At 40.5% G+C, this 26,031-nt stretch overlaps 10 protein-coding genes across 10 annotated transcripts; 8 read left to right on the top strand and 2 right to left on the bottom strand.

Moving 5' to 3' along the window:
• Positions 1-1,966: 1,966 nt before the first annotated feature.
• On the top strand, positions 1,967-2,546 carry LOC311058506 (histone H4-like; the record flags this gene model as incomplete). Its single annotated transcript, XM_084075967.1, has 2 exons — positions 1,967-2,014; positions 2,253-2,546. The coding sequence occupies 2 exons, from the start codon at positions 1,967-1,969 to the stop codon at positions 2,544-2,546; spliced, it is 342 nt and encodes a 113-aa protein (XP_083932093.1).
• Positions 2,547-3,764: 1,218 nt separating this feature from the next.
• Positions 3,765-4,139, top strand: LOC311059084 (histone H2B-like; the record flags this gene model as incomplete). Its single annotated transcript, XM_084076708.1, has 1 exon — positions 3,765-4,139. One exon carries the CDS (start codon positions 3,765-3,767, stop codon positions 4,137-4,139), a length of 375 nt encoding a protein of 124 aa, XP_083932834.1.
• Positions 4,140-10,480: 6,341 nt separating this feature from the next.
• On the top strand, positions 10,481-10,860 carry LOC311058423 (histone H2B 1/2; the record flags this gene model as incomplete). Its single annotated transcript, XM_084075860.1, has 1 exon — positions 10,481-10,860. Exon 1 carries the CDS (start codon positions 10,486-10,488, stop codon positions 10,858-10,860), a length of 375 nt encoding a protein of 124 aa, XP_083931986.1. The 5' UTR covers positions 10,481-10,485.
• A 3,653-nt stretch (positions 10,861-14,513) lies between these two features.
• On the top strand, positions 14,514-14,933 carry LOC311059420 (histone H2B-like; the record flags this gene model as incomplete). Its single annotated transcript, XM_084077348.1, has 1 exon — positions 14,514-14,933. The coding sequence occupies exon 1, from the start codon at positions 14,559-14,561 to the stop codon at positions 14,931-14,933; it is 375 nt and encodes a 124-aa protein (XP_083933474.1). The 5' UTR covers positions 14,514-14,558.
• Positions 14,934-15,843: 910 nt separating this feature from the next.
• Positions 15,844-16,227, bottom strand: LOC311058995 (histone H2A-like; the record flags this gene model as incomplete). Its single annotated transcript, XM_084076563.1, has 1 exon — positions 15,844-16,227. One exon carries the CDS (start codon positions 16,225-16,227, stop codon positions 15,844-15,846), a length of 384 nt encoding a protein of 127 aa, XP_083932689.1.
• Positions 16,228-16,670: 443 nt separating this feature from the next.
• Positions 16,671-17,095, top strand: LOC311058472 (histone H3.2; the record flags this gene model as incomplete). Its single annotated transcript, XM_084075933.1, has 1 exon — positions 16,671-17,095. One exon carries the CDS (start codon positions 16,671-16,673, stop codon positions 17,079-17,081), a length of 411 nt encoding a protein of 136 aa, XP_083932059.1. The 3' UTR covers positions 17,082-17,095.
• Positions 17,096-19,356: 2,261 nt separating this feature from the next.
• LOC311058371 (histone H1-like) lies at positions 19,357-19,962 on the top strand (the record flags this gene model as incomplete). Its single annotated transcript, XM_084075808.1, has 1 exon — positions 19,357-19,962. One exon carries the CDS (start codon positions 19,357-19,359, stop codon positions 19,960-19,962), a length of 606 nt encoding a protein of 201 aa, XP_083931934.1.
• A 1,842-nt stretch (positions 19,963-21,804) lies between these two features.
• Positions 21,805-22,116, top strand: LOC311058753 (histone H4; the record flags this gene model as incomplete). Its single annotated transcript, XM_084076222.1, has 1 exon — positions 21,805-22,116. The coding sequence occupies one exon, from the start codon at positions 21,805-21,807 to the stop codon at positions 22,114-22,116; it is 312 nt and encodes a 103-aa protein (XP_083932348.1).
• A 1,379-nt stretch (positions 22,117-23,495) lies between these two features.
• LOC311058408 (histone H2B-like) lies at positions 23,496-23,870 on the top strand (the record flags this gene model as incomplete). Its single annotated transcript, XM_084075845.1, has 1 exon — positions 23,496-23,870. One exon carries the CDS (start codon positions 23,496-23,498, stop codon positions 23,868-23,870), a length of 375 nt encoding a protein of 124 aa, XP_083931971.1.
• A 438-nt stretch (positions 23,871-24,308) lies between these two features.
• Positions 24,309-24,719, bottom strand: LOC311058863 (histone H3.2; the record flags this gene model as incomplete). Its single annotated transcript, XM_084076390.1, has 1 exon — positions 24,309-24,719. One exon carries the CDS (start codon positions 24,717-24,719, stop codon positions 24,309-24,311), a length of 411 nt encoding a protein of 136 aa, XP_083932516.1.
• Between the last annotated feature and the right edge of the window lie 1,312 nt (positions 24,720-26,031).

Here is a 26,031-nt window from a genome sequence, read left to right as displayed (position 1 = left end):
CTGTGTCTAAGCTATCCTGCAAGGTCTCCACCATCACTACATTTTTGAGGAAAGGCTTGAGGCTTTCCTCTGAATTTGAAATGCCCCCCCCCCCCCCCCCAATAATCGTTAGCTAAATGTATTAACCATAGACTGTAAAGGTATTAACCCCTACATCTTTGGTTTTGCTAGTGGTGATTGACATGTACGTTCTTAGATCAAATCCAAAATTACCTGGAGTAGTGCCAGGGGAAAAAATGTACCATATTGCAATGACCAATAGAGGAACAATTATATGCAAATAGTTGATATGGCCCTTAAAAGTAAGAGTAAAAGCAACAAAAAAAACGTCTAGGTTACTGCAAGTGTGAAGGGTAAGGACAAACTCAGAAAGGGATGCTGTTATAATATAACCTTTACATAGAAGCCATTACAAAAGACAAGGGAGACGGATGAAAGCCAAAAATATATATTAATTACATAGTCCACTGTTTTAAGTGTGCCTTTCTAAATGTCTCATTAGGTAGCCTATTTTAGTCGCTTCACCCCCAGGTGATGCATTTGAAATATTCTAGAGCTCAGTGAAAATGAACATCTAGAATAGATTATCCATGTTTGTCCCATTGAAATAAATGTTATAAGGGAGACAAGAATAGCAGCACCACAAAGTTTAAACAGTAACATATGTTATATAAACATAATGATCAGATATAACTTTTGCACAGTCAACATGGGACAGGGGATTTTAGGATAATCTGAGCCCATGTCCAACATGGATTCCATTTTCACCATTGTTTTAAAATAACAGTGTAAATAGATCTAGATAGATAGATAGATAGATAGATAGATAGATAGATAGATAGATAATCTGTTACACACACCCATAGAAATCCGCCTACATTGTACTATTGATATACTGTTTTTGTGTTATTGTCTGAGAAATCTGTCTTTACTACATCATATCAGCTACTAATTACTATACTTGTAACATTTATTTGTCATGAGCAAATAGTATAAATGATATGACTGTATATTCTCTATTACTGTATATTATATCTTTCCACTCTATTTCACTATCTAAGTTTAGATATGTTTTTTTTTGTGACTGCGAACCTACTCATGACTGTGATAATGTGGATGTTGTGTTGTGAGTGTTTTTATTTATAATTAAGTATTCTAAAAAAATACATGCTATACTTACTGCCGGATAAGTGGGAATATTTACTTCCACTCTCAGCTTTATAACCATGCCCAAAATAACCGTTAGAGAAGTCATTGTCATGCATAACACAGAATAAAGGGGGTGGGCTGCAGCTTTTTAGGCAACGCCCAGTGCAGAGCAGGCTGCCTGTCTTCCTATACGTCCTCTGAACACAGATAAATTGGCATGGCTTAGACTATGGGAGTTACTTCTGTTCTAATCATACAGATATATCAAAATGTCAGGTCGAGGCAAGGGAGGAAAGGGCCTTATTTTAAAGTGATGTATGGTGACCTGTTGTCAAACTCTGCACACTTAAATATTAACTGGGATGAAATGACAAGTAAATGTATATATGGTAAGATATCTAATGATTTATATGGTGGCATTTTTCCCTACAAGTACCTTGATGAAAATCAAAAGCGGGTTTGTATTAAAAATATTAGTAGTAAAAATATCTCCGAGAAAAAGAGAGACGTCATGTGGCTGGTCTCTGTGAGGAGACTAGCAGTACGAGCAGTGGTCAAATGGAGCTGCTTCGTTAAAACCGTTAAATGCCCAATACTAAATTGTGGCGCAGATGAGACTATAGAGCACCTGCTTGTAGACTGTCCGAGATCTAGGGTTGTGTGGGGGAAGATGCCACAAATTGGTTTTAAAATTAAGATTGGTTATATGTCTGCCATGTATGGGGTCTTTGAGGAAAGGGTGTCTGCAGTAGAACAGGATTTTTATTGGAATATTATATGCACTGTTGTAGATAAGTTGTGGAAAACCAGGTGTGCCATGGTAATTCACCAGGAGGCCATCTCGGGAGAGGTGGTCTTCAAACAAGTCCAAACTGAACTCAAAAGACAAAGAACCCTGGACGCACGAAAAAAGAAACTGACACCATGGCACCTATTAACACTGTAAAAAAAAAAAAAAAAAAAAAACACTATATTTTTGTAAAGACGTATTGATGTATATTGCAAATATGTATTGATGTATATTGCCATTTATTGCCATGTTGTGTGGCCATGCATACATTGTAAACTTGTGAAAATACAATAAAGTATATTTAAAAAGCAAGGGAGGAAAAGGTCTCGGTAAAGGAGGCGCCAAGCGCCATCGTAAGGTGCTTCGTGATAACATCCAGGGTATCACCAAGCCCGCTATCCGCCGTCTGGCTCGCCGTGGCGGTGTGAAGCGTATCTCCGGTCTGATCTACGAGGAGACACGTGGTGTTCTTAAGGTTTTCCTGGAGAACGTGATTCGTGACGCCGTCACCTACACTGAGCACGCCAAGAGAAAGACCGTGACCGCCATGGATGTTGTCTATGCTCTGAAGAGACAGGGACGCACTCTGTATGGCTTCGGCGGATAAATGACTGACTGACTTCTACCAACAACCAAAGGCTTTTTTAAGAGCCACCCACACTTTCAATACAGAGTTGACTTTCATAATGAAATTGATAGCGTATATGCGTTTTTGTGTTATTTGAATAAACTGTCATACAAACATTGAGGGGATCATTTATGAACACTTATAAACAGCCATGCTAGCATGACTCTACGTCCGTATGTATGCTGTTCAGAGTTGCCAGTGGGGGGCAGGGTTGGCTCTAGGAAAGTAGACGGTTGTGGCCATGATTCAACATGCACATGCCACTTATCAAGACAGTTAAAGTTGAGGGTGTACAACTCTGCACATTGAACGTGTGAACATCTTCCAGCAAGCTACAATTAACATTCCAGGAGGATGAGTAATATAACTCGAATGTAGTTGTTACAAGACGCTTTATATAGTCAAGATTAAGATAAGGAATGGAGTTAAGATAGGGAGACCAATTGTCTAGTCTAGAGAGTGACTTTATTTTACCGTGCTACTATGCTTATAATTATAAACAGTTTTATTTGGGGGGGGGGGGGGGGGGGGGGACTAACACAGTTTGAATTCACACCACTTGCCAGCGTCATAGTCCCTGATTTAGTTTAGTTAGATTCCCACGGGAGTCGAACCCGGCCAGTCTGGGTTCAAACCAGGAATCCTACTCGCTATAGACCATATGGGACCGTTTAAAGCGAACCACTTAATTAATGTCACAACATTACACATGTCTCGGTCTCCAAGTATGTGTATGAAGTCAGAGACCTCACTCATCCCAGCTATAATGAACATGATCAAATCATGACCTTTGTTGTGGTACAACTGGTCAGGGACATGGATCATAGAAGTATCATCTCGGATTTGCAATAGTTAGTGGACTAAATTATGCATCGATAGAAAGTATGTTACAACTGGATTGAATTTGGAGCGTGGATTAGAACTATTGATTCCAATTAAAATATAAATTTGCCCTAAATGTTTATTATACTTCATCCCTAGTCTACATTTTAGCGGGACAAATGGAATGGATGATGCAGGAGGGAACACATTGTGCAGAAACAAAGACAGTGTGTGGCACCTCCCTCTGTGGGTCACATAAGCAGTGGCACCAATCATGTGCTGGGAGTAGCACACTTCATTTGCATTGGCCTGGTATAAATACCGGTGCGACGCAGTGTAGTCGTTACTTCTAGCTGCAGCCTTTGAGAGTGAATCATGCCTGAACCCGCCAAGCCAGCGCCCAAGAAGGGCTCTAAGAAAGCTGTCACCAAGACTGCAGCCAAGGGCGGCAAGAAGCGCAGAAAGTCCAGGAAGGAGAGTTATGCCATCTACATCTACAAGGTCATGAAGCAGGTCCATCCTGACACCGGTATCTCTTCCAAGGCCATGGGCATCATGAACTCCTTCGTCAACGACATCTTTGAGCGCATCGCCGGTGAAGCCTCCAAACTGGCTAACTACAACAAGCGCCGCACCATCTCATCCAGGGAAATTCAGACCGCCGTCCGCCTGCTGCTCCCCGGTGAGCTGGCCAAGCACGCCGTGTCTGAGGGCACCAAGGCTGTCACCAAGTACACCAGCTCCAAGTAAACTACTTAGTCTGCTAAGAAGAAACAACGGTCCTTTTAAGGACCACCCACATTTTCAAGTGAGAGTTGATCCGAACACTGAGCAAATGTTAAACCGTTTCTCCTGTCGACTACTACTAGTCTTTTAGACATTAAGTGATGACATGACCTACACATTGCACCAGAGACAAGGGGCCATGACTAATCAGGATGATGGCAAAATAAGTATATGAAACCTGGCATCTGTACTGCTTACTATAAATATTTCTAGTATGTGTGACGATAAGTGGCAGCAGAATAGATACAGATGCACATGAACTAAAAATGAGGATTAATGGCTCATATGAATAGGCAGGGTCCATTGTAATGTTTGCATGAACACATTTTGGCTGGGACTTCAGACAGAGAAGCCTGTTAAAATGAATATTGATGGCAACAATATATTGTGAATTTGAGTGTTAATTATCAGATGTAACAAATAGCTATATATTTTTCCAATTCACCATAAGTGTGCGTGCGCTATTATGTTGTCACAAGTAGAAATGTGAAATTATTTTCATAAAAGTATGCTGCCAGCTTTATTTAGTATTAGCATATACAGTTTATGTATATCAGAATATAACAGATGTTAAGCTGTTTGGCATACCGTAGAGAGAACTCACTAATAATAATCTAACACCTGATTTGATTGTGTGGACATTTATGTTACTCCCTGTCAACTATCATTCCTGCATGATGACATACGTATTTAATATAATGCTGCTATTTATTTTCAGACTGACAATAACATTCTTCACTACTCTACCACTTCCACTAAAGATCGCAGCCTGCTTATGGAAAACATCTGCTTGCATCTGTATGCATTCAAATCAGTGTGTAAAGACTATTATCATCCAATTCCCATAATGTTGTTTAATATTCAACACCTTCTACCCAACTCTAGTCGGAGCACAATTACCTCAGATAATAACAATTATTTTTACTAAATCGTGGGATTAGAAATGTATAACAATATAACAATAATAATTAAAATAAATAGCAGACCCCACAAGTTCACAACGTGTAGATTGTCTATTTCTGCTACTTTTGAATGATTTTGAAAGTATTAACTTGTTTTGACCATCAGGGGTGGAAGAAGTATTCACATGTCTTACTTAAGTATAAGTATCAATACTGCCATACTCCGTGACTTGAGTAAAAGTACAAAAGTATTGGCATAAAAATATACTTAAAGTACCAAAAGTAGAAAGTAGGCTACTCATTATGCAGAATGTCCCACTTCAAGTTTTCAAATATATAAATTGTATACAAATCTTTTGAAAATAGCAGATCTATAAGCTCACAATGTGTGGCATCATAACGCATTGTGAGCTTGTAGATTGGCTATATAGGGCTGAAGTGGTTAATGTATGTTTTGTAATAATAATCAAAATCTACAAAGTAACTAGTAACTCAAATTTTCAAATAATAGTGGAGTAAAAGCATAATATTTGCCTCTGTGATGTAGTGGAGTAGAAGTAAAAGTACAGAAAAATGGAAATATTCTAGTAAAGTAAAAAATACCTCTTGAGTAAATGTACTTAGTTACTTTACACCACTGTTGATCATAGTAGTTTGACCTGTTTTGGTATTCTTATACTGGTGTTGAAACCCCATAGCTCTCTAGTAGTGTGAGCCGGTCTTTCTCCTCAAAAGTAATATTATTGTACATTAAAACTAAGGTACGAGATCTATTGAAATATACACTCTGTCTGACAGCAGTTGACGTGCAAGTTCTTGTTTTGTATCAGTTGTGTCGGATGTTATTGTAGGCCTACTATTTATTTGATGGAAATCAATGTTTCCTATAGAAGTCTGAAAAGCCAGTGTAGATCTCTAACTACTATTGTCCTAAACTGATCATTGCAGGTCATAATTATTACTACACTTTTGGATGTATTAAGAAAGTATCCAAGTTTGTTCAGTGTACTTTTATTATTCAAAAATGTATTTATGTTGTATGGATGGAGTTATCTTTGCCATTACCACCACAGAGTCAAGCTCCATCCACAGAGCCAGTCCATGTAATCAGTTTGTTCAGTTTAGACACTCTTATCCAGAGTGAAATGACATTAAATGCTCATGTAAATATAAGGAGAACAATGATTTAGTGCAGATAACTATCTAGGATAGCAGGTAAACATAAAACCTGGCACCTGCATAAAGGTGTTACTTAAATAACATTCTTAGCATTTGGTCAAGCTCAATAACATGAACATGTATCCAACATGCATCTCTAGAGAGTAATAAGAATAGGCAACAAGCCTGTAATAAAGATTATGTAATTCATATACGTTAATGGTTACTGTGAAAAGGGTCCATTGTTTTTATGAAGACATTTTAAAACCTTAAAAATCTTACTGGGACTGGGAATAGCAAATGTGTGGGAAGGCAGACTTTCCTGGCAGAATATAGAACAAGAAAGGCAAATAATTTGCACTCAAAGGACCTCAAGTGAAATAAGCTGTCCAGGTTTTTTAAAAGTTTATACTGCATTGAAGTGAAATGTTTTATGTAAGTAATCTTTTCATTGTAACCCTTGAGTACACCAGAGGATCTACACAAGAAAGGTCATGTTGTGTGGCAAGGATCAGTGTTTCTGGCCTGGCAACGCCCATTGTAAATCAACCAGTCATGTCAGTTTGAACATAATTCAGCACTATGTATTTCAAGTTTCAATCCAATGTGTGGTCCTTCACTCACTTTATCAAAGTCAGTATGGACCTCTGAAAGGACATGCTGTGCTCTAGAAGTAAAAGAGACATAACATAAAGTAGTAACATGAATAATTGGTTATCAAAGTGGGGTCTGGGGACCCCACAGGGCTCCTTGAGGAGGTTCCAGGGGGTCCCCAGCGAAATTATGTCATGTAGCATCAAAATCAGTTTAACCACTTCAACCATACTGTATACCAACAACCAATCTACAAGCTCACAACACATCACATCGTGACGTGTTGCAGACGCAGACCTGTCTGTCAGACAGACAGGCTGTGTTCATGAACCCGGTTGCCTGGTGTTAAAAGCTGTCACACAGGCTGCTGTTCCAAACCTTGAGGCTGTGGCTGCTATTGTCGTGTCATAGACACACTCAAGTGTATATGGGAACAAAATATCATTCTCCAACATGTATGTAAAAACAAACAAGACATTATTAAAATGAAATCACTAACATGAAAAAGTTTATTAAAAAGCATTAATATAGGGACAAGTTGTATAATCATGAATACTAAGTAGGAAATGACCAAATATAAAATAATATAAATATTAGATAATAATAGACCATAATAGGCTACTGCTTCTACTTAAGTTATTTTCTCCGCCATGCCAGAAGGCATGAAGAGAGAGTATGTTTTGCACCCTGTCCGCCTTAGAATTGTTAACTTTGAATGTATGAATATGAAAAATCGCTTAAATAACTATTATTGATTATATATTTAACTCATTGAGTTTTAAAAAATGCTTAGAATTATTAGCTTTGCATTTATGAATATGAAATATAGCTAATAACTACTACATCAATTTTGTATAAGTCATTGCGTTTATTATGATTATTGTTGTTGTGGGGGTCTGAGGTCTAATGACATTAGCCTATATTTGCTATCAGTGAAAAAAGAAGTAAAACACCAAACATTGACGTTGTGATTTCACGCAAACCTCCTGCGGGGGTCAATATCAATCTAAATTAATTCGAAATTAAGAGCTTATTTCTCTTATGTTCTATTTGTAATGAATTAAATGATGAATACTAACACAGGATCAGTTGTTGAAATAAAACAGTTCATTTATGTATTTAAAGATAAAAACTTCAATTGCCAAACATATAATAAAAATAAATAAAATCATACAGTAGAAAACATAAATAGAAGGCACATACAACGTTATTCTCAACCTTTGTAATGAAGGACTCCCAGTTTAATATGCATTAAGCCATGGACCCCCATTTTATTCCTGGGACCCTTCACCTACACTGGACAATACTTGCTCTTGAGAGAATGAGAGTGAACACATGGAACCAAATGGACCCTTTGGTTACATAGTTAAAAGTATTGGTCCATTTATGTTTACACTCGGAGTTGAAGACCCAAGACCTATAACTGTCCATTTAGTCACCAGTTCCTAGCTATCAGTGATTTTGTTCATGAAAACCCCTCAAGGACCCCTGGGGGTCCCTGGAATCCACTTTGAAAACCAGTGCTCTATAGAGCCTTCTGCTGATGAGCAAGGTTCAATTTTTCTTTATTTATATTTGTAAACTGTATATATGCCAGAGTCCCAAAGGCCAATTTCCATTTTCTTTTACATTTTAATGGGTAATCGTTTTCAGTAACACTTTACTTAAAGGTCAGGTCTATAATGCATTATAATCACATAATGCACTCTGTAAAATAGAGTCTATGAACCCTCTTCCAAGATCCCGCGAGACATCACGTGAGACTTAATACAGGAAGAGACTGACAGATAAGCCTAGTCATGTGCTAAAGCTGCCATCCTCTGGCAAAGAACTGTTATTTTTATTCAACCAAGTTTAGTTTCAGTTTTGACTACAGTGGTTTGCATGTGTGCGTCTCTGTACTAAAGGTAAGTAACCTTTATGTTGCTTCAGTTAAAATGTATAAGTTACAGTGGTGTATTTTCTCTTGTTGTTCAGTTGACGACAGGCTGATTCCCTAACAAGTGATGTAATGTTTGGACAGCTATTAATATAAGCAGAGATTTATATTTGAGTTCTAGATCTTTCCTCAGTATCATATAGCCATGTGTGTTGCACAAAATGGCTGCTTCCATTAAAGGGAAATCCATACATTTACACAGATTGTTTGGGTTTAATATGCTAATGTGTTCAGTTTCTATGAGTTTACTGTGCTAGGCATTAATATGTCAAGCAAAAAAAAAGGTATGTATTTAGCTAACAGTGGTCGTAATGCAAGCAGTATTTTGTTATTGATTTATTATTGTAGGTACTAAGCACTTGTTGTCGTTTATCATTCGTTTGTTCCATTCAGACCAGCACCTTTTCTGTATTGGAATAAAACCGGCTAAAGGCCAAAGACTGTTCTCTATGTGTTCTTGCCGACACCCTGTGGCGACGACCACCCCACCTGAACACGGGGTAATTTCTCCATTCCGACATCTCGCCACTCCGACTAGTGGCTTCCGCGTGCGGTTAGGGTTAGGGTAGCTCTGGTTCACAGCGTTAGTGAGTTCCCTCTAACGCTCTGGAAGACCCCTCGCTCTGGCCATGTACAAGGAATTCCACTGCCGTGCCAGCGCTCAAGAGTAGTGAAAATAAACAAAACCATTTCACTACTCACCGAAGCAAAGGCTGTTTTGTGTTGTTGAATGTCTATTCTCCAACCCCGCACGCCTAAACGCACCCCACCTACTCTGTAAAATACACTTTTTGGGCAGAAAATAAAATATGTCAGCGAGACGGACATTATTTGTATTTACTCCACAGTGCCCTCTACAGATCTGGGGGATTTGAACTTACCATTAACCAGAGCTAGGGTTAGGGTTAGGTATAGGGTTCGTTAACGTCGGAAAGGCGACATGTCGGAAAGGCGACATGCACCCCCTGAACACCCTAACCCTAGTCTGTCTTCTACACACTCATAAGGCTTCATAACACTCATAAAGCTTCATAACACTCATTATAAACGTTTACAATTATGCATAACAACTTAAATACACTTTATACATGTTATAATGTGCTGTTCTGCTGAGCTTGATGCATTATGACCAGCACTCATAATACTTCTTAAACCTATCTAAGTTGTTACTTAAAAGTGCAATATAATTCATTTTAAATGTGATTATAATGCATTATAGACATACAGTCTCACCAAGTTTGCTTTGGCTTTTGTTAGACCTGGCTACCAGCTGGGTATGAATATCATCAGCCAGTGTACACCTATTTAAATATGGGTCTATGTGGGCATATTTTGGCTAAACCATTCAATACTTTATAAAAACAGTTAGTATTTTGAAGTCAATTCTTTGACATACAGGGAGCCAGTGTAAATGTAGTTATTTGGGGGGTTTGTGTGGGTACATGGACATATATACATGGACATATGTGGATGCATTGATGTGTAGGCCTATATGTGTTAAATGTGTATGTGGTAATACTCAAGTAATACATAGTCATGTACCACTGACACTGGGCAGCAGACACCACCCTCTGTGGAGCATGTGATGGTGCAGATACAGCTCAACCAATCATATGCTGGGAGTCGCACACTTCATTTGCATTGGCTAGCTATAAATAGTGCTGCAACAACCCTGTTGTTTGACATTTGCAGCCGCAATTCCTCGAGTTCTAACAGAATGCCTGAGCCAGCGAAACCAGCGCCCAAGAAGGGCTCCAAGAAAGCCGTCACCAAGACTGCCGCAAAGGGTGGGAAGAAACGCAGAAAGACCAGGAAGGAGAGCTACGCCATCTATGTGTACAAGGTCCTGAAGCAGGTCCACCCTGACACCGGCATATCCTCTAAGGCCATGGGCATCATGAATTCCTTTGTCAACGACATCTTTGAGCGTATCGCCGGCGAGGCCTCTCGTCTGGCTCACTACAACAAACGCTCCACCATCACATCCAGGGAGATTCAGACCGCCGTCCGCCTGCTGCTTCCCGGTGAGCTGGCCAAGCATGCCGTGTCTGAGGGCACCAAAGCTGTCACCAAGTACACCAGCTCCAAGTAAACTTCTTACTCTGACATAATCACAAAGGTCCTTTTAAGGACCGCCCATATTCTCACTTGAAGAGTTATTCCATGTGTGGGCATTCATTGCCAATTTAAATGTGAATGTAATTGGCCTGTAGACTTCTTGAATTCAGGAGCTATTTTGGTAACCTAATTTAGAAGTCCACTGGGCAATTAGTTCTGGATTATAAAACTATTTTTCCAAATATGGAGGATGGTAGTCTATAAACATTGGACTTTGTTTGTTTATACACTGGTCTAGTAAACTGCACCCACTGCCACCTTTAATGCTCCTTACAGTAAACAAGGTAAATAATGGTAATACATCAAATGCATATAGAGCTAGTAATCTAGAATACAAAAAATCACACCCTGTGTGAAGGTAGCGGCGCCTTTGATACATTTTGTCATCGATATGTGTTTATAATGTGTTTATAGCCATGTGTCACGTGAAGCTTGACCAATCACTTTGTTGATGCACCTGACCAATCAGAGCGTTGACGGGTCTGACCAATCAGAGCGTTGACGGGTCTGACCAATCAGAGCGTTGACGGGTCTGACCAATCAGAGCGTTGACGGGTCTGACCAATCAGAGCGTTGACGGTGAACACGGACAAAGTCAGGTATAGAGCAGGACCCGCTAGCTAGCGCCGCTAAAAATAAACTGCATTGACTATACAAACTATAGGATGCCTGTTCCACAAATGAACCTGGCATATAAACATGCAAGGTCGTCAAGGCTATGGCTAAAGTGGAGTCTGAAGAGGTGAGTTTTAAGATTAATATTAATGCTAAAACTCCCCCCCCTCCCATTAATTAGTATAAACTGACTCAGTTTAGCTCTTATGTTTCTCTCTCTATCTCTCTTTTCTTCAAATATTTGTGCAGGTTCCAGTTCCATTTTTGTTGTTTTCAGGAATAGAAAAAAAGGACGATGAGAAAAATAAACTGAGGATAGGCAGGTAACCTGTATAACAGATTACATCAACTGAACTTCACTTCCTCAATTAAAGGCTGCTTGTATACATTTCACTCAGACAGGTGTAATAGAAAAGATGGTCTTTGGAGTGGGTACTGATGAGCAGGTGGGCAGCTAAATTCTTTGGAGGTGATGTGATGAATGCAAGAATGAGTGTTTCGGCAGCTGAAAATGTCAGAGAGGGCCGGATGTGGGCAATATTGAAAAGGCAGTTTTGGTGATCTGGTTTACGTGGGGAAGGTAAATGCAACATTTTATAACGTCTAGTAGTGTATATTTTCAAATATACTATTTACAATGCATCTAATACATATATTTGTTCAAATCATAGCACCAATTTGTGTGGGTCGTAAAACAATTAACAGTTAATGGTGAATATCTGTGGATCATGGTAGTTGCATTTACAAATACTGTTGATGTTTTTCTCACCATATAAGAATTTAACACAATACTTTTGGGAAAGAGTTCGTTTTTATTCAAAGCATACATTGTGAACAGACAATTAAATTAAAGTTACCGATTCTGATAAGCTACTCTAAGAACAAGAATAATTGTTCTTTGAGGATGATAACATTGGCATGCAAAAAGTACATTTGTTATAAAGCAAAACATTTACATCATAAGATTCAAAGATTGCACTCTAAATAGGATTTTCTTTATTGTGAACCTCACAAGAAAAGACATTGAAAGGCAATTGAAATTAAACCAATCATTGTACGGTAATAGTTAATAAAAATGAAAACATTGACCCAGAGTCTTACTAATAAAACCATAGCTCATCATCTTTTCACCTATTAATTGAACTCACTTCCTCAAATAACAATGGGACCAAAAGTAACCTTTGGTGCGGAACCCATAACGGTGAAGTTTTCTATAATGAAATATGTTCACTGATATCAAATGTACAAGTTTTGTAGTGGAAGTGTTAATTAGCCTACAGATGTGGAAGTGCAGGGTTTAGTGGCTTGACTGTGGAGCCCAGTGGCATGAATGACTGAAAGCAAGTCACTTGGAAGTTGACGTTCTTAAAACAAAATGAACTACAGGCACATGCCAGAGATCTGTTTTCATTCTCAATTGTATGTGCACAATAAGTTCAACCTGATACATCTGAAAGGTTGTGGTCACGATTCTCAAACTGAGTCCGGAGGGGCTTCCAGGGGGGTCAATAGGTACGGTCCCCTTCCAGGGGGCCCCCAAGATCCCCAGACCCCCAGTAACATTGGTATCAAAGTCAGTTTAACCACTTAAACCCTATTTTAAACGTATTTAAAAGAAAGTAGATCTGCAAGCTCACGACATGCTGCAGCCTGTAGATCTGATGTTTTTGAAATGTTGAACATTTTTGAATACGTTTGAAACTAATTAACTCACTATACACAGTTCATATTCTTATGAAATATGTACATCATTAGGGTACAAAGATTGTCATCACAGTTACAGTCATTAAACACTACAAAACACACAGCCAACTCAGGCCAACCTTGCAATTGAGGGGTTAAGTGGTTGAGAAGACAGTGGCATATAGTGGCAGAATATAATGGCTGCCAGGAACTCAACAGTTCTGCTGGCTTCAGCAGAAAGCTTCTGTCAGGTGGGACCTGAGGCCTGGGAACTCATCGTTATCTTCCTATACTTTGGAATACTCAGAATACAGTTTTTACAATGACCATGGAGTGATGACAACAAATTCCATTCGCCTTTCATTGTTTTGAAGTAATAAACAGTCTAGGAATGAATAATACAAACAACACACCATGCTGCCAGTGTACCAGGTTCTCTATTTTGGCTTTCTAAGCATAGACGAAGATAATCATGTTTACACATGATCAATTAATAATAATGAATTAACTAATTAATATCAATCAGCCTGAAGAGCTAGAATCAGGTACCAACATGAGAACATCAACCTGAAAAGGTGAAGATCAATAATTCTATATCACACCCACATACAAGATGCATGTTATTAGAATGTTTCCAAAAATATACCAAGATGTTTGATGCTGATGCTGATTTTCAAACAGCCGATGTACGTCGGGTTTAAGTGGTTAAAGTGATGTTGGTGCTATTTAACTCATTTGGCTGGGGAACCCCTTCACGGACCCCTGGGGGTCCCCGGACCCCACTTTGAGAGAGAGAACCATTGTTCTATATCATCATGGTTACCAATGATGAGCAATATTCAACAAATAATAATAGTTTTTATTATTTTTTTGCTGTTAGTAATTTATTGACAATAAGAAGTGTATTGTCTCTACATTATTGGGAATATTTCCATTGTCTCAATGAATAGACAGATATATATATATATATATATATATATATATATATATATATATATATATATAGGCTATAGACCTTTAATTGATCCCCATGAGGAAATGTGGGTGTCATAGAAGCAACAGTAGTAACCATGACACACTATAGTCTATAGTATTATAGTTTGAAGATCAAAGCAGAAACATAACAATAACCAAAAGACTTTTGAAATAAATTATACATCCCTCATTACACGTTCCTCAAAATGTTACAGGGACAATAGGGCATACGAGCGGGAAAACATTTTTGCAGAAGCAAAGACACCACCCTCTTTGTGGCAAGATCAGCCAATCCTGTGCTGGGAGTCACACACTAGATTTGCATGGCTCTGTATAAATACTGGTGCGATAACTCGTTCGGTACTCATTCTTTGCCACTAGTCGTCGAGTGTCATTACAATGCCTGAAGTTGCCAAGCCAGCGCCCAAGAAGGGCTCCAAGAAAGCCGTCACCAAATCCGCCGCTAAAGGCGGAAAGAAGCGCCGAAAGTCCAGGAAGGAGAGCTATGCCATCTACATCTACAAGGTCATGAAGCAAGTTCACCCTGACACCGGTATCTCTTCCAAGGCCATGGGCATCATGAACTCCTTTGTCAACGACATCTTTGAGCGCATCGCCGGTGAAGCCTCTCGTCTGGGTCACTACAACAAGAAACGCACCATCTCATCTAGGGAGATCCAGACCGCCGTCCGCCTGCTGCTCCCCGGTGAGCTGGCCAAGCACGCAGTGTCTGAGGGCACCAAGGCTGTCACCAAGTACACCAGCTCCAAGTAAACTGTTAATCTGCTATAAAAACAACGGTCCTTTTAAGGACCACCCATATTTTCAAGAAAGGGTATCCAAATACTAGGCAAATGGCCAACCACAGAGTTTGCTCGCCAAACTGGGTTTGTTCAGCTGACTACTGTCATTCATCAGATCTTGTTTGATGACATCAGACGACATGGTGAATAAAGGACCATGAGTAACTAGGAATACATGAAACCTGGCTTCTGTAAAGCAGTGCCTCGTGGTTAAGCTATATAAAAGTGAGACCATGCGATCTACACAGTGCAGAATTAAGTATAGGAAAAGGTGAAGAGAATTTAATCCATATAAATAAATGACAGAAAAATGGAATAAGCAGTCAGAGTATTATTTTATAAATATGGCTGCAGGGTCCTTTGTATGAGACATTAAAGATTCATGGGAACATCAATATGTGTTAATTATTGTATTTCTCAGACTTAACATTTGTCCTCGCGTCATAATTTTGTGTATTATTTCTACATGTCGTACAACAATGCTTTTGAAGTCTGCTGACAACGACTTAGTATTAGCTATTACAGCAGCTCCACTAGACTAGCAGGAAATGCATGTGCAGATTATATAAAAAACATAGAACCCAAAGTTAACATTTAGTCATTATGCGCCATAAAACTGGAATGACCACATGGCGCGCGACACGTTGGTTGCCGTTTGGATATTATTAATAGTCAATTTACATTAGTTTGAAGGGGGAGGGCCGTAGAGATGCATCTTGTCACGATATTAAAGAGACATAGTTCCTCGTATAAATTATGATCGCATGCAGTTCTCGTCTTTCCCCTCGGGGGCATTAGAAAGGATTTGACTCGTTACATTGAACCAGTGGGTGGCTCTTAAAAGAGCCTTTGTGGGGATTGCAGTGTCGAATCAAGGAGATTTATTTCTTGGCGGCTTTCTCGGTCTTCTTAGGGAGCAGAACAGCCTGGATGTTGGGCAGCACACCGCCTTGAGCGATGGTCACTCCACCCAGCAGTCTGTTGAGCTCCTCGTCGTTGCGGACGGCCAGCTGGAGGTGACGGGGGATGATACGAGACTTCTTGTTGTCACGGGCTGCGTTTCCAGCCAGCTCCAGGATCTCAGCGGTCAGATACTCGAGAACAGCCGCTAGATAGACCGGGGCGCCGGCACCGACACGCTGAGCATAGTTGCCTTTACGCAACAGTCTGTGGACACGACCAACGGGGAACTGGAGCCCGGCACGAGATGAGCGGGTCTTCGCCTTGGCCCTGGACTTTCCTCCGGTCTTGCCTCTTCCTGACATTTTTTTAAATTTTATTTCTTGAGTTAACCTACGAAGAAATGTGCCGGTGGAAAGGAACACGAAGCCTTTTATATCTTCAACTCAGTACTGTCTGTGAGCGCCCCACCAATCATAAATATGAATGAGAGCGCGGGGTGAGTGTGTATGAGTTCCCCTCCAATCACTACTAGGTGGCCTGAACGGTTCCTCCCAGAGAAGGAGGTTCCTGACCATGAATGAGAGCGCGGGCTGACTGTGTATGAGCGCCCCACCAATCAGCACTAGACTCGTGACGTGTCGGTTCCTCCGAGTCTAAACTCTGGTTCCTCCCCAAACAAGGAGGTTCCTGACCAGAGACCAATCAGAGAAAGACGGCGTCTCAGAGCCGCTGAGATAAAGTGCAGGAGTTTGCGCTCGTTTCATCACAACTTCTATCTCTACTCTATAGAGTCAGACAGAGAGAAATGGCAAGAACCAAGCAAACCGCCCGCAAGTCCACCGGTGGCAAAGCCCCAAGGAAGCAGCTCGCCACCAAGGCTGCTCGTAAGAGCGCACCGGCAACCGGTGGAGTGAAGAAGCCTCACCGTTACCGTCCCGGTACAGTGGCTCTGAGGGAGATCCGTCGTTACCAGAAATCTACCGAGCTGCTGATCCGTAAGCTGCCCTTCCAGCGCCTGGTGAGGGAAATCGCCCAGGACTTCAAGACCGACCTGCGCTTCCAGAGCTCCGCTGTCATGGCTCTCCAGGAGTCAGCCGAGGCTTATCTGGTCGGTCTGTTTGAAGACACCAACCTGTGCGCCATCCACGCCAAGAGGGTGACCATCATGCCAAAAGACATCCAGCTGGCCCGCCGTATCCGCGGAGAACGTGCTTAAACATATCTGATACTGTCACAACCCCAAAACGGCTCTTTTAAGAGCCACCCACTTTTTTCTGTAAAAGATTTCCACTTATTAAAACTGTCAGCCATACCATTATGGCTGTAATTATAGCAGTGAAAATATAAACGTTAGTGTATATACATTTATAATGTTATAAAGGGAAATCTGCAATTCCCATAATCTGCTATACTGGACTATGTGATTGGGGTCTCGCCTCATATCTAAACTCCAAATAACTTATCTCCCCTGGTTCTGGTGACTGCTATCCTAATGTGTGAGTGGGCCACGTTTTTGTTTGCAAAAAAAAAACTATACATATAGTGAAAAATAAAATCCGTCACCAGGACTAATAGATGTGTGGGTTTTCAATGAGTATCTATATGCTCAATTGGCGGGTCCGACATCTGCATAGGCATTATAGGGACAAAGACAGACGGGTAGGCTACAACGGGAGTCGGGTAATCTGCTAACGGTCGTTGCATGAACAGGTGGGGCTGGTGCATGACGTATTCCCCAACTGCCATTGTTCCCGAGTAGGGCCGGTCAACGGTCTAATATTAACAGGCATATTACAATGACCAGAGGTGGACATTTTGTCTAAAAAGCAAACAACAAAAATGTTATTTGTTAACATGTATTGAAGTGTCTATTAACATGTATTGACATGCTTATTAACATGTCATGTAACTGTACATTGTTTGTAAACCCTGAATAATTACAATTCTTAAAGTATATTAAAAAGACATTTTGTCTGCAACAGTAGAACACACTTCATTCACGCTATTGTTTATTCATTGAAAATGACCATCTTTCATGTACTGTATAAACTGAAGATTGATCTGGCAAGGGTGTTAAAATGCAGCAAAATGGAAAGAACACCAGAATGTAAGGAACCATTAACAATATTTGGATATGGAATTGCAAAAGTAAAAATATTAAGACACACACTCTTTGTTGTGAGTAGGCCCTAATGTGTTGTGAAAACAAATGTGGAATGGCCTTTTCCCCAAGTCTGCATTTAAAGTTAAATAAAAAATAGCAGAATTAATTACTAACTGGTCCTAGAAAAGTAATCTAAGCCTAACACCAGAAATGACCTCCCCCTAAACTGTTTACTGGGCATATACGTTTATTGCTATAGTGTTGATTATGTTGATTGATTACTTGTGTTGTAATGGAAACAAGCCCATATAGGGCTTTTTGTGTTATCCTTTTAGCATCATTGTACCACTGTGCTATTTGCAAACTGTTAATGTAGTATTCAATCAATCATAATCAGACGATGTGCCAATTCAAATATATGAGTAATACATATATATTTGCTCCCAGGCAGCTTTACCAAAGAAAATAACTTACAGCAACAGTTCACTTGTGATATGTTTACTGAACAGTTCTGTCCCATGCTGCTATAAAGGTAGGCCTAATTGATATGGGGATGGACATATTTGCTATGGCAGTTCCACTGTTTTCATACAGAACGCAATGATGAATTAATCATAACACGGGATGCAGCAGGATATACATTGTATCATGGAGTTTTAAAATGTGATGGGCATGTACTGGCTTGTGTACCAGCATGTCTGTGTCCATAAGCAAGGTACAGACAGCGACAGTTGATTGTATAAGATAAGCTTTATTTTGTTTGCTTTAGTTTGATCAGATTTATTACTCACAGTAAGTTATTTGACCACAAATGAACAAAGCTTTCCACCATTCAATAGCTGTCAATGGGAGTTGCTGCCATCAACTGGAGTGTGTTTACTAAGGTCAGAAAACCTTCTATTTATAACTAAACGGATAATAAAACAAGAGTATAGTTTATGTTATCCTGTCGTCGGGTATGTCTGCAAAGAGGATTACGAGGATTTGTGTTAATGTAACATCGTTTAACATTGCTTTAGAAGGAAAAGGATGGGGGAATTGTGTTTTGCCCGTTGAAGAGTGAGGTGTTGAGCCTATCAATACAAAACGAGAGCGTTCTTCGCGTCTCAGATAATGTTCATGACAAAAAGGCACAAGTGTGCTAGCTGTGTGCCCTTTGTTACATTTCATAATATACACTGTCGTTTATAATATTTTGTTTTTTGTCGAGGAGAAAACACAAGTGGCACATTAAGCCACCTAGAGAAGAGGGACTCTGTGTGCATTGACTCTACATGGTTCTCATGCTGTGTTTAAGTCCAGCCCCTTCACTGTGTTCACCACCAGTCTAGTCCACCGTACCGAGACTTTACGTTAAGACAAGCTCCTACCCGAATCTGATAGAATCATGGCAGAAGTCGCACCAGCTCCGGCTCCGGCCAAGGCCGCCAAGAAGAAGGCAGCTCCCCGACCCAAGAAGACCGGCCCCAGCGTCGCTGAGCTTGTCGTCAAGGCCGTGTCCGCCTCCAAGGAACGGAGCGGTGTGTCCCTGGCTGCGGTCAAGAAAGCTCTGACTGCCGGCGGCTACGATGTTGAGAAGAACAAGGCCCGCGTCAAGATCGCCGTCAAGAGCCTGGTAGCAAAAGGCACTCTGGTTCAGACCAAAGGTACCGGCGCATCTGGCTCTTTCAAGATGAACAAGAAAGCTGTAGCAGTAAAGGCGAAGAAGCCTGTTGTCAAGAAAGCTGTCAAGGCAAAGAAGCCCGCTGCTGCCAAGAAACCCGCCGCGGCTAAAAAGCCAAAGAAGGTAGCAGCAAAGAAGCCTGTAGCCGCTAAGAAATCGCCGAAGAAAGCCAAGAAGCCTGCCGCCAAGAAGGTAGCAGCTAAAAGCCCGAAGAAAGCCACCAAGAGCCCCAAGAAAGTAGCCAAGAAGCCCGCAGCAGCCAAGAAAGCCCCAGCCAAGAAGGTAGCCAAACCCAAGGCAGCAAAGAAGGCAGCTCCCAAGAAGAAGTAAATTGTCATAAACCTATTCCACCTTTATCCACAAAAGGCTCTTTTAAGAGCCAACCACAACTTTTTATGAGAGTTTTTATTTCCTATTTCTCAAATGTGGTCATTTAGTTAATATGGCGTCACAATAATTTTGACCGCTTGATCCATATTATATTGCTACATTCAAAAATAGCAGATTTAGAAAATGGGGGGGGGGGGGGGGGGGCTGCATGTTTTGGAGTTGGCTGTGTCTCCTCAGCTCTCATGCCAGATCCTGTCTACACCGTCACGTTTGAGTGACCCCCCCCACCCCATAATAATTTTAACCATATTAAAATGAGCAATAGAGGACCAATTATATGAAAATGGGTGATGTGGCCCTTTAAGTAAAACAATAACGCAATGTAGAAGTACAACAAAGCAATGCATTCAACATGTTACTTGAGTACACCTACTATACACAGCAATGAGTAGTATACATCCACACGTTTATTCACATATATTCACATACACCCCCAAAAATAATTAAAACATATCTTTGTCTCTCAGATCAATTAATACATTCAAGAAAAAAAGCTGGGGGGGACACAAGTATCTTTCACATCAAGTGTCACATCAATAGTTTTCATCATCAACAGTTTTGTTGTAGCATGGATAATCTATATACATTTTCGTCCCATTGAAATAAATGTTCTATTTTATAAGGGAGACAAGAATAGCATCGTCCACAACGTTTAAACAGTAACATATGATGTTATAAACATATAATGATCAGATATAACTTTTGCACACAGTCATCATGGATCCCATTTTCTCCATTGTTTTAACGTAGCAGTGTAAATAGATAGATAGATACCGATAGTAGCATTCTACTGGACTATGGAACTTGTTTAATCTGCACACATCAAGTGTCACATCAAGCGTGCACACATGCATAGAAATCCTCCTACATTGTTCTATAATTGACATACTGTTTTTAGGTTGTTGTCTGAGAAGTCTGTCTTTACTACATCATATCAGACACTAATTTACTCTACGTGTAACATTTATTTGTCATGAGTAAATAGCATAAATGATATTACTGTATGTTCTCTATTGCTGTGTATTATGTATATTTTTCACTATTCACGTTGAAGAGATGTTTTTTTTGTGTGACTGTGAACCTACCCATGAAGTGTTTTTATATTGAAAAACAAAACAATGTAAATGTAAACAATAAACAAAAAATATGTATTTGTTATGTTGACCGCTTTATCCCAATGCCTGGCTTACAATGATTTTATAATACAGTATTCTTAAAAATACATGGTATACATGGTATGCCGGATAAGTGGGAATAGTTCATTGCTTCCACCAAGTCTCAGCTTTATAACCATGCACAATATAACCGTTGGAGGTCATTGTTTTGTTTGATTGATTGAATACTTTATTTGCAGTTTGCAGTTTGCAAAACTATCCTACATATATGGTATTAGTACCATATATTCACCCATGTTTACTTAGATTTAAATGTGGCATTCTTAAAAAAGGAAGAAGGAAAAAAGCAACTATACAATGTATAATAAGTTTGAAGTGGCAGTGCGTGTGTGTGTGTGTGTGTGTGTGTGTGTGTGTGTGTGTGTGTGTGTGTGTGTGTGTGTGTGTGTGTGTGTGTGTGTGTGTGTGTGTGTGTGTGTGTGTGTGTGTGTGTGTGTGTGTGTGTGTGTGTGTGGGGGAGGGGGGAGGGGGAGGGCTGCAGCTTTTTAGGCGACGCCCAGTGCAAAGCAGGCTGCCTGACTTCCTATACGTCCTCAGAACACAGATAAGTACTCGAGGCTTTGCAGAGAGAAAGCACTCAGTTTAGAATCTTCAACTGATTTGAAAAATGTCTGGTCGAGGAAAAGGAGGTAAAGGTCTTGGGAAAGGAGGCGCCAAGCGTCATCGCAAAGTCCTTCGTGATAACATCCAGGGTATCACTAAGCCCGCCATTCGCCGTCTGGCTCGCCGTGGCGGTGTGAAGCGTATCTCCGGTCTGATCTACGAGGAGACCCGTGGTGTCCTCAAGGTTTTCCTGGAGAACGTTATCCGTGACGCCGTCACCTACACCGAGCACGCCAAGAGAAAGACCGTGACCGCCATGGATGTTGTCTATGCTCTGAAGAGACAGGGACGCACTCTTTACGGTTTCGGAGGTTAAATTACTGATTCGACTATCAACAACCCAAAGGCTCTTTTAAGAGCCACCCACATTGACTTGATAGAGTTCAATCCAATTATCAAATGTGAGCAACTTAAGGAAATTTACTTACTTAGGCAGGGGGCCTAAGTAGCAGTTTGCATTGTGTAAAGGCAAGATAACAATGCTTTATGTACAGCGATTAGATCTCCCCACATTTTAACTATTCGAGTGCAGACTCGAGCTTTGAATCGTCCTATTTGAATAAAATGCCCTATTGTGGGGGCCCGCTCACAATTTCGACATCACATTATTCCTACCATTGGAATTAGTTTTATTGGAGGCCAGTCAAAATAATGGCATGGCTTCTCTACTCGTAAACAGCCAAGATAACCTGTCCGTTTTCATTATATGTATGCTATTCACAGAGCCGCCAGTGGGGGGCAGGGTTGGATCAGGGAAAGGTAGTCTGTTGTGGCCATGATGCAATATACCACTTATTGTTTCATAACAGGACAGTACAAGTTGGGGGTGTACAGCTCACTTTGGACTTGAACATCTTCCATCAAGCTAAACAATAAATTACAGGCGGATAAGTAATATAACACGAATTTAATTGTTAAAAGACGCTTTATAAAGTTAAGATAAGGGAGTTATAGCGAAACCAAAGTCCATTGGTCCAGCATTTTCTATATTGTCTAGTCTAGAGAGTGACTTTATTTGACCGTGCTACTATAAACAGTTATTCTTTGGACTATAACAGTTAAATGCAGATTAAATTCACACCGACTTGCCAGCACCATGTCATAATATCTGATACAATTAATGAATAAATTGAGTTCTCATAACGGGCGTCGAACCCAGGCGCTAGACCATAAGGGACAGTATAACGTAACGCACGTAATTCATGTCACAAATGTACACACGGCTCCAAGTTTGTGTTTGAAGTCAGAGACCCCGCTCATCCCAGCTATAATGAACATGATCAAATTAAATGTTTGATTGCTTTGTGTGGTACAACTGGTCAGGGACATGGATCATGGAAACTATCATCTCGGATTAGTAGCAATAGTCTGCAGTTAGTGGGCGGACTAGATTCTACTCTATAAACTATGCATCCATAGAAAGTGTGTTACAACTGGATCGAAATTGGAGCGTGGAAGAGAACTATTAATTCCAGTTAAATATACTGCCGCTCTAGCGGGACAAATAGATGCAGGCGGTAAAACATTATGTTCAAACAAAGACAGTGTAAGACACCTCCCTCTGTGGGTCACATAAGCAGTGGCACCAATCATCTGCTGGGAGTCGCACACCTCATTTGCATTCGCATGGTATAAATACTGGTGCTACGTCGCTGAGAAATCATATATGATATTCAATCTTATGAGGAAGAGATCATGCCTGAAGTTGCGAAACCAGCGCCCAAGAAAGGCTCCAAGAAAGCAGTCACCAAGACCGCTGCCAAGGGCGGTAAGAAACGCAGAAAGTCTAGGAAGGAGAGCTATGCCATCTACATCTACAAGGTCATGAAGCAGGTTCACCCTGACACCGGTATCTCTTCTAAGGCCATGGGCATCATGAACTCCTTTGTCAACGACATCTTTGAGCGCATCGCCGGTGAAGCCTCCAAACTGGCCAACTACAACAAGCGCCGCACTATCTCATCCAGGGAGATCCAGACCGCCGTCCGCCTGCTGCTCCCCGGTGAGCTGGCCAAGCACGCCGTGTCTGAGGGCACCAAGGCTGTCACCAAGTACACCAGCGCCAAGTAAACTACATAGTCTGCTCTAAAAACAAAGGTCCTTTTAAGGGCCACCCATATTATCAAAAAAAGAGTGTTCATAATATTTTAACTACTTTAACTACTAGGAAAGGCTCAATAGCCGCTTGTGCCCCCAAGGTTCGACTGATAAAAGCACGCGCGCAATCAAGCTTAAAAAAAAAACATTGATTCCTGTTCTTTTGCCTGGTCCATGCATGGTCTCATTTCAAGTTGGAAATCAGTTTTCACCAGAAACATGCAAGCTTTTAATAGCCAGGAACCTAATGTGTAATATCCGAAGAATAAAATATGAAGGGGGTTTTACAATAAATGTTATATTTTATACAATTATTTAAACTGTACATTATAAGGAGAATTGTTTCTCTTCAAATGATCACTTGGGTGGCTCTTAAAAGAGCCGTTTCGGGGTTGTCAATAACGGTTGAGTTTAAGCACGTTCTCCACGGATACGGCGGGCCAGCTGGATGTCTTTTGGCATGATGGTCACCCTCTTGGCGTGGATGGCGCACAGGTTGGTGTCTTCAAACAGACCGACCAGGTAAGCCTCGGCTGACTCCTGGAGAGCCATGACAGCGGAGCTCTGGAAGCGCAGGTCGGTCTTGAAGTCCTGGGCGATTTCCCTCACCAGGCGCTGGAAGGGCAGCTTACGGATCAGCAGCTCGGTAGATTTCTGGTAACGACGGATCTCCCTCAGAGCCACTGTACCGGGACGGTAACGGTGAGGCTTCTTCACTCCACCGGTTGCCGGCGCACTTTTACGAGCAGCTTTTGTGGCGAGCTGCTTCCTGGGGGCTTTGCCACCGGTGGACTTACGAGCGGTCTGCTTGGTTCTTGCCATGGTTTCTTACTATGGAGGCGGGGTCCAGATGAGGAGTGCTTGTGAAGAGCAAACTGCAGCGTTTTATTTCAGCGGCTCTGCGACGCCGTTATTCTCTGATTGGTCAGTGTTCAGGAATCTCCTTCTTTGGGGCGGTACCACACATCACTGGTACTGACTGAGTTGAGGGGAACTCTTTCAAACTTCTGTTTGTGTAGTCACAGTGGAGCTGATGTAATAGCTAGCTAATACTAAATACAGTTGCCAAAAATGTTGTATGACATGGGGCATAGAAATAATACACATTTAGATGTTTTTGTAATGTTGTATTTGTTATTTTTTTCTGTTTTTGTTTTTCACATTGTTTTATATATATATATATATATATATATATATATATATATATATATATATATATATATATATATATATATATATATATATATATATATATATATATATATATACACATATACATATATATATATATATATATATATATACACATATACATATATATATATATATATATATATATATATATATATATATATACACACATATACACACACACACACACACACACACACACACACACACACACACACACACACACACAACTGAAAATGCCAATAAATATATTGTTTTAAAAAATAATTAATAATAATATACATTAGTAAAACATCACACAAGGATATATGTTCTGGTGTATAAGAGGGAAGAATAGATAGATATTTGTACATGTTAAGGTAATCTTAGTAATTAAATAATTAACACTCACCCAATCACAACATATTGTTAGTATCAACCTTCAAACAAGACAATTAACCGTGTTGCTGCAAAGAAGTGTGGCTTGTGGACACCTGAACAAATTAGTCTGCCTTGGACTGTAATCTATGCAATGTGACAAAACTGTGTTAAATGCTAGCCTGGCTCCAGCCCTTGAATCGCTAGCCACGGCCATTAAAAATATATATATATGTTCAGGCGAGTGAAACGAAATGAAAATTCAGGCTGAGTGTGAGGCTAGTAAATTGCTGTTCTCCCTCCAACTGCATACCCAGTTGACATCCTGGATATTAACACATGAATAGTGAAACCACTGAATATGACATTTTTCATTGTCACAAAAAATCATCTTCCCAAACTCAACTTGGTCACAGGAACAATAGGTTTATTCTTGCCCGCTTGTACTTGCAGCATTATCAGAACCATTCAGCAGAATGGATGAATCAGCAGAGACAGATACTCCAGGTTGTGAGGAGTCTGAGGACACATTAGCTATGGTAGATGAAAGCCTAGTGTAGAACTTGCCAACTAACTCTGGCATAAT

The sequence above is a fragment of the Gymnoscopelus microlampas genome (genome assembly GCF_963454915.1).
Source record: "Gymnoscopelus microlampas genome assembly, chromosome: 13".
In the NCBI taxonomy this organism is placed as follows: Eukaryota; Metazoa; Chordata; class Actinopteri; order Myctophiformes; family Myctophidae; genus Gymnoscopelus; species Gymnoscopelus microlampas.
This window is presented reverse-complemented; position numbering and strand designations above follow the sequence as displayed.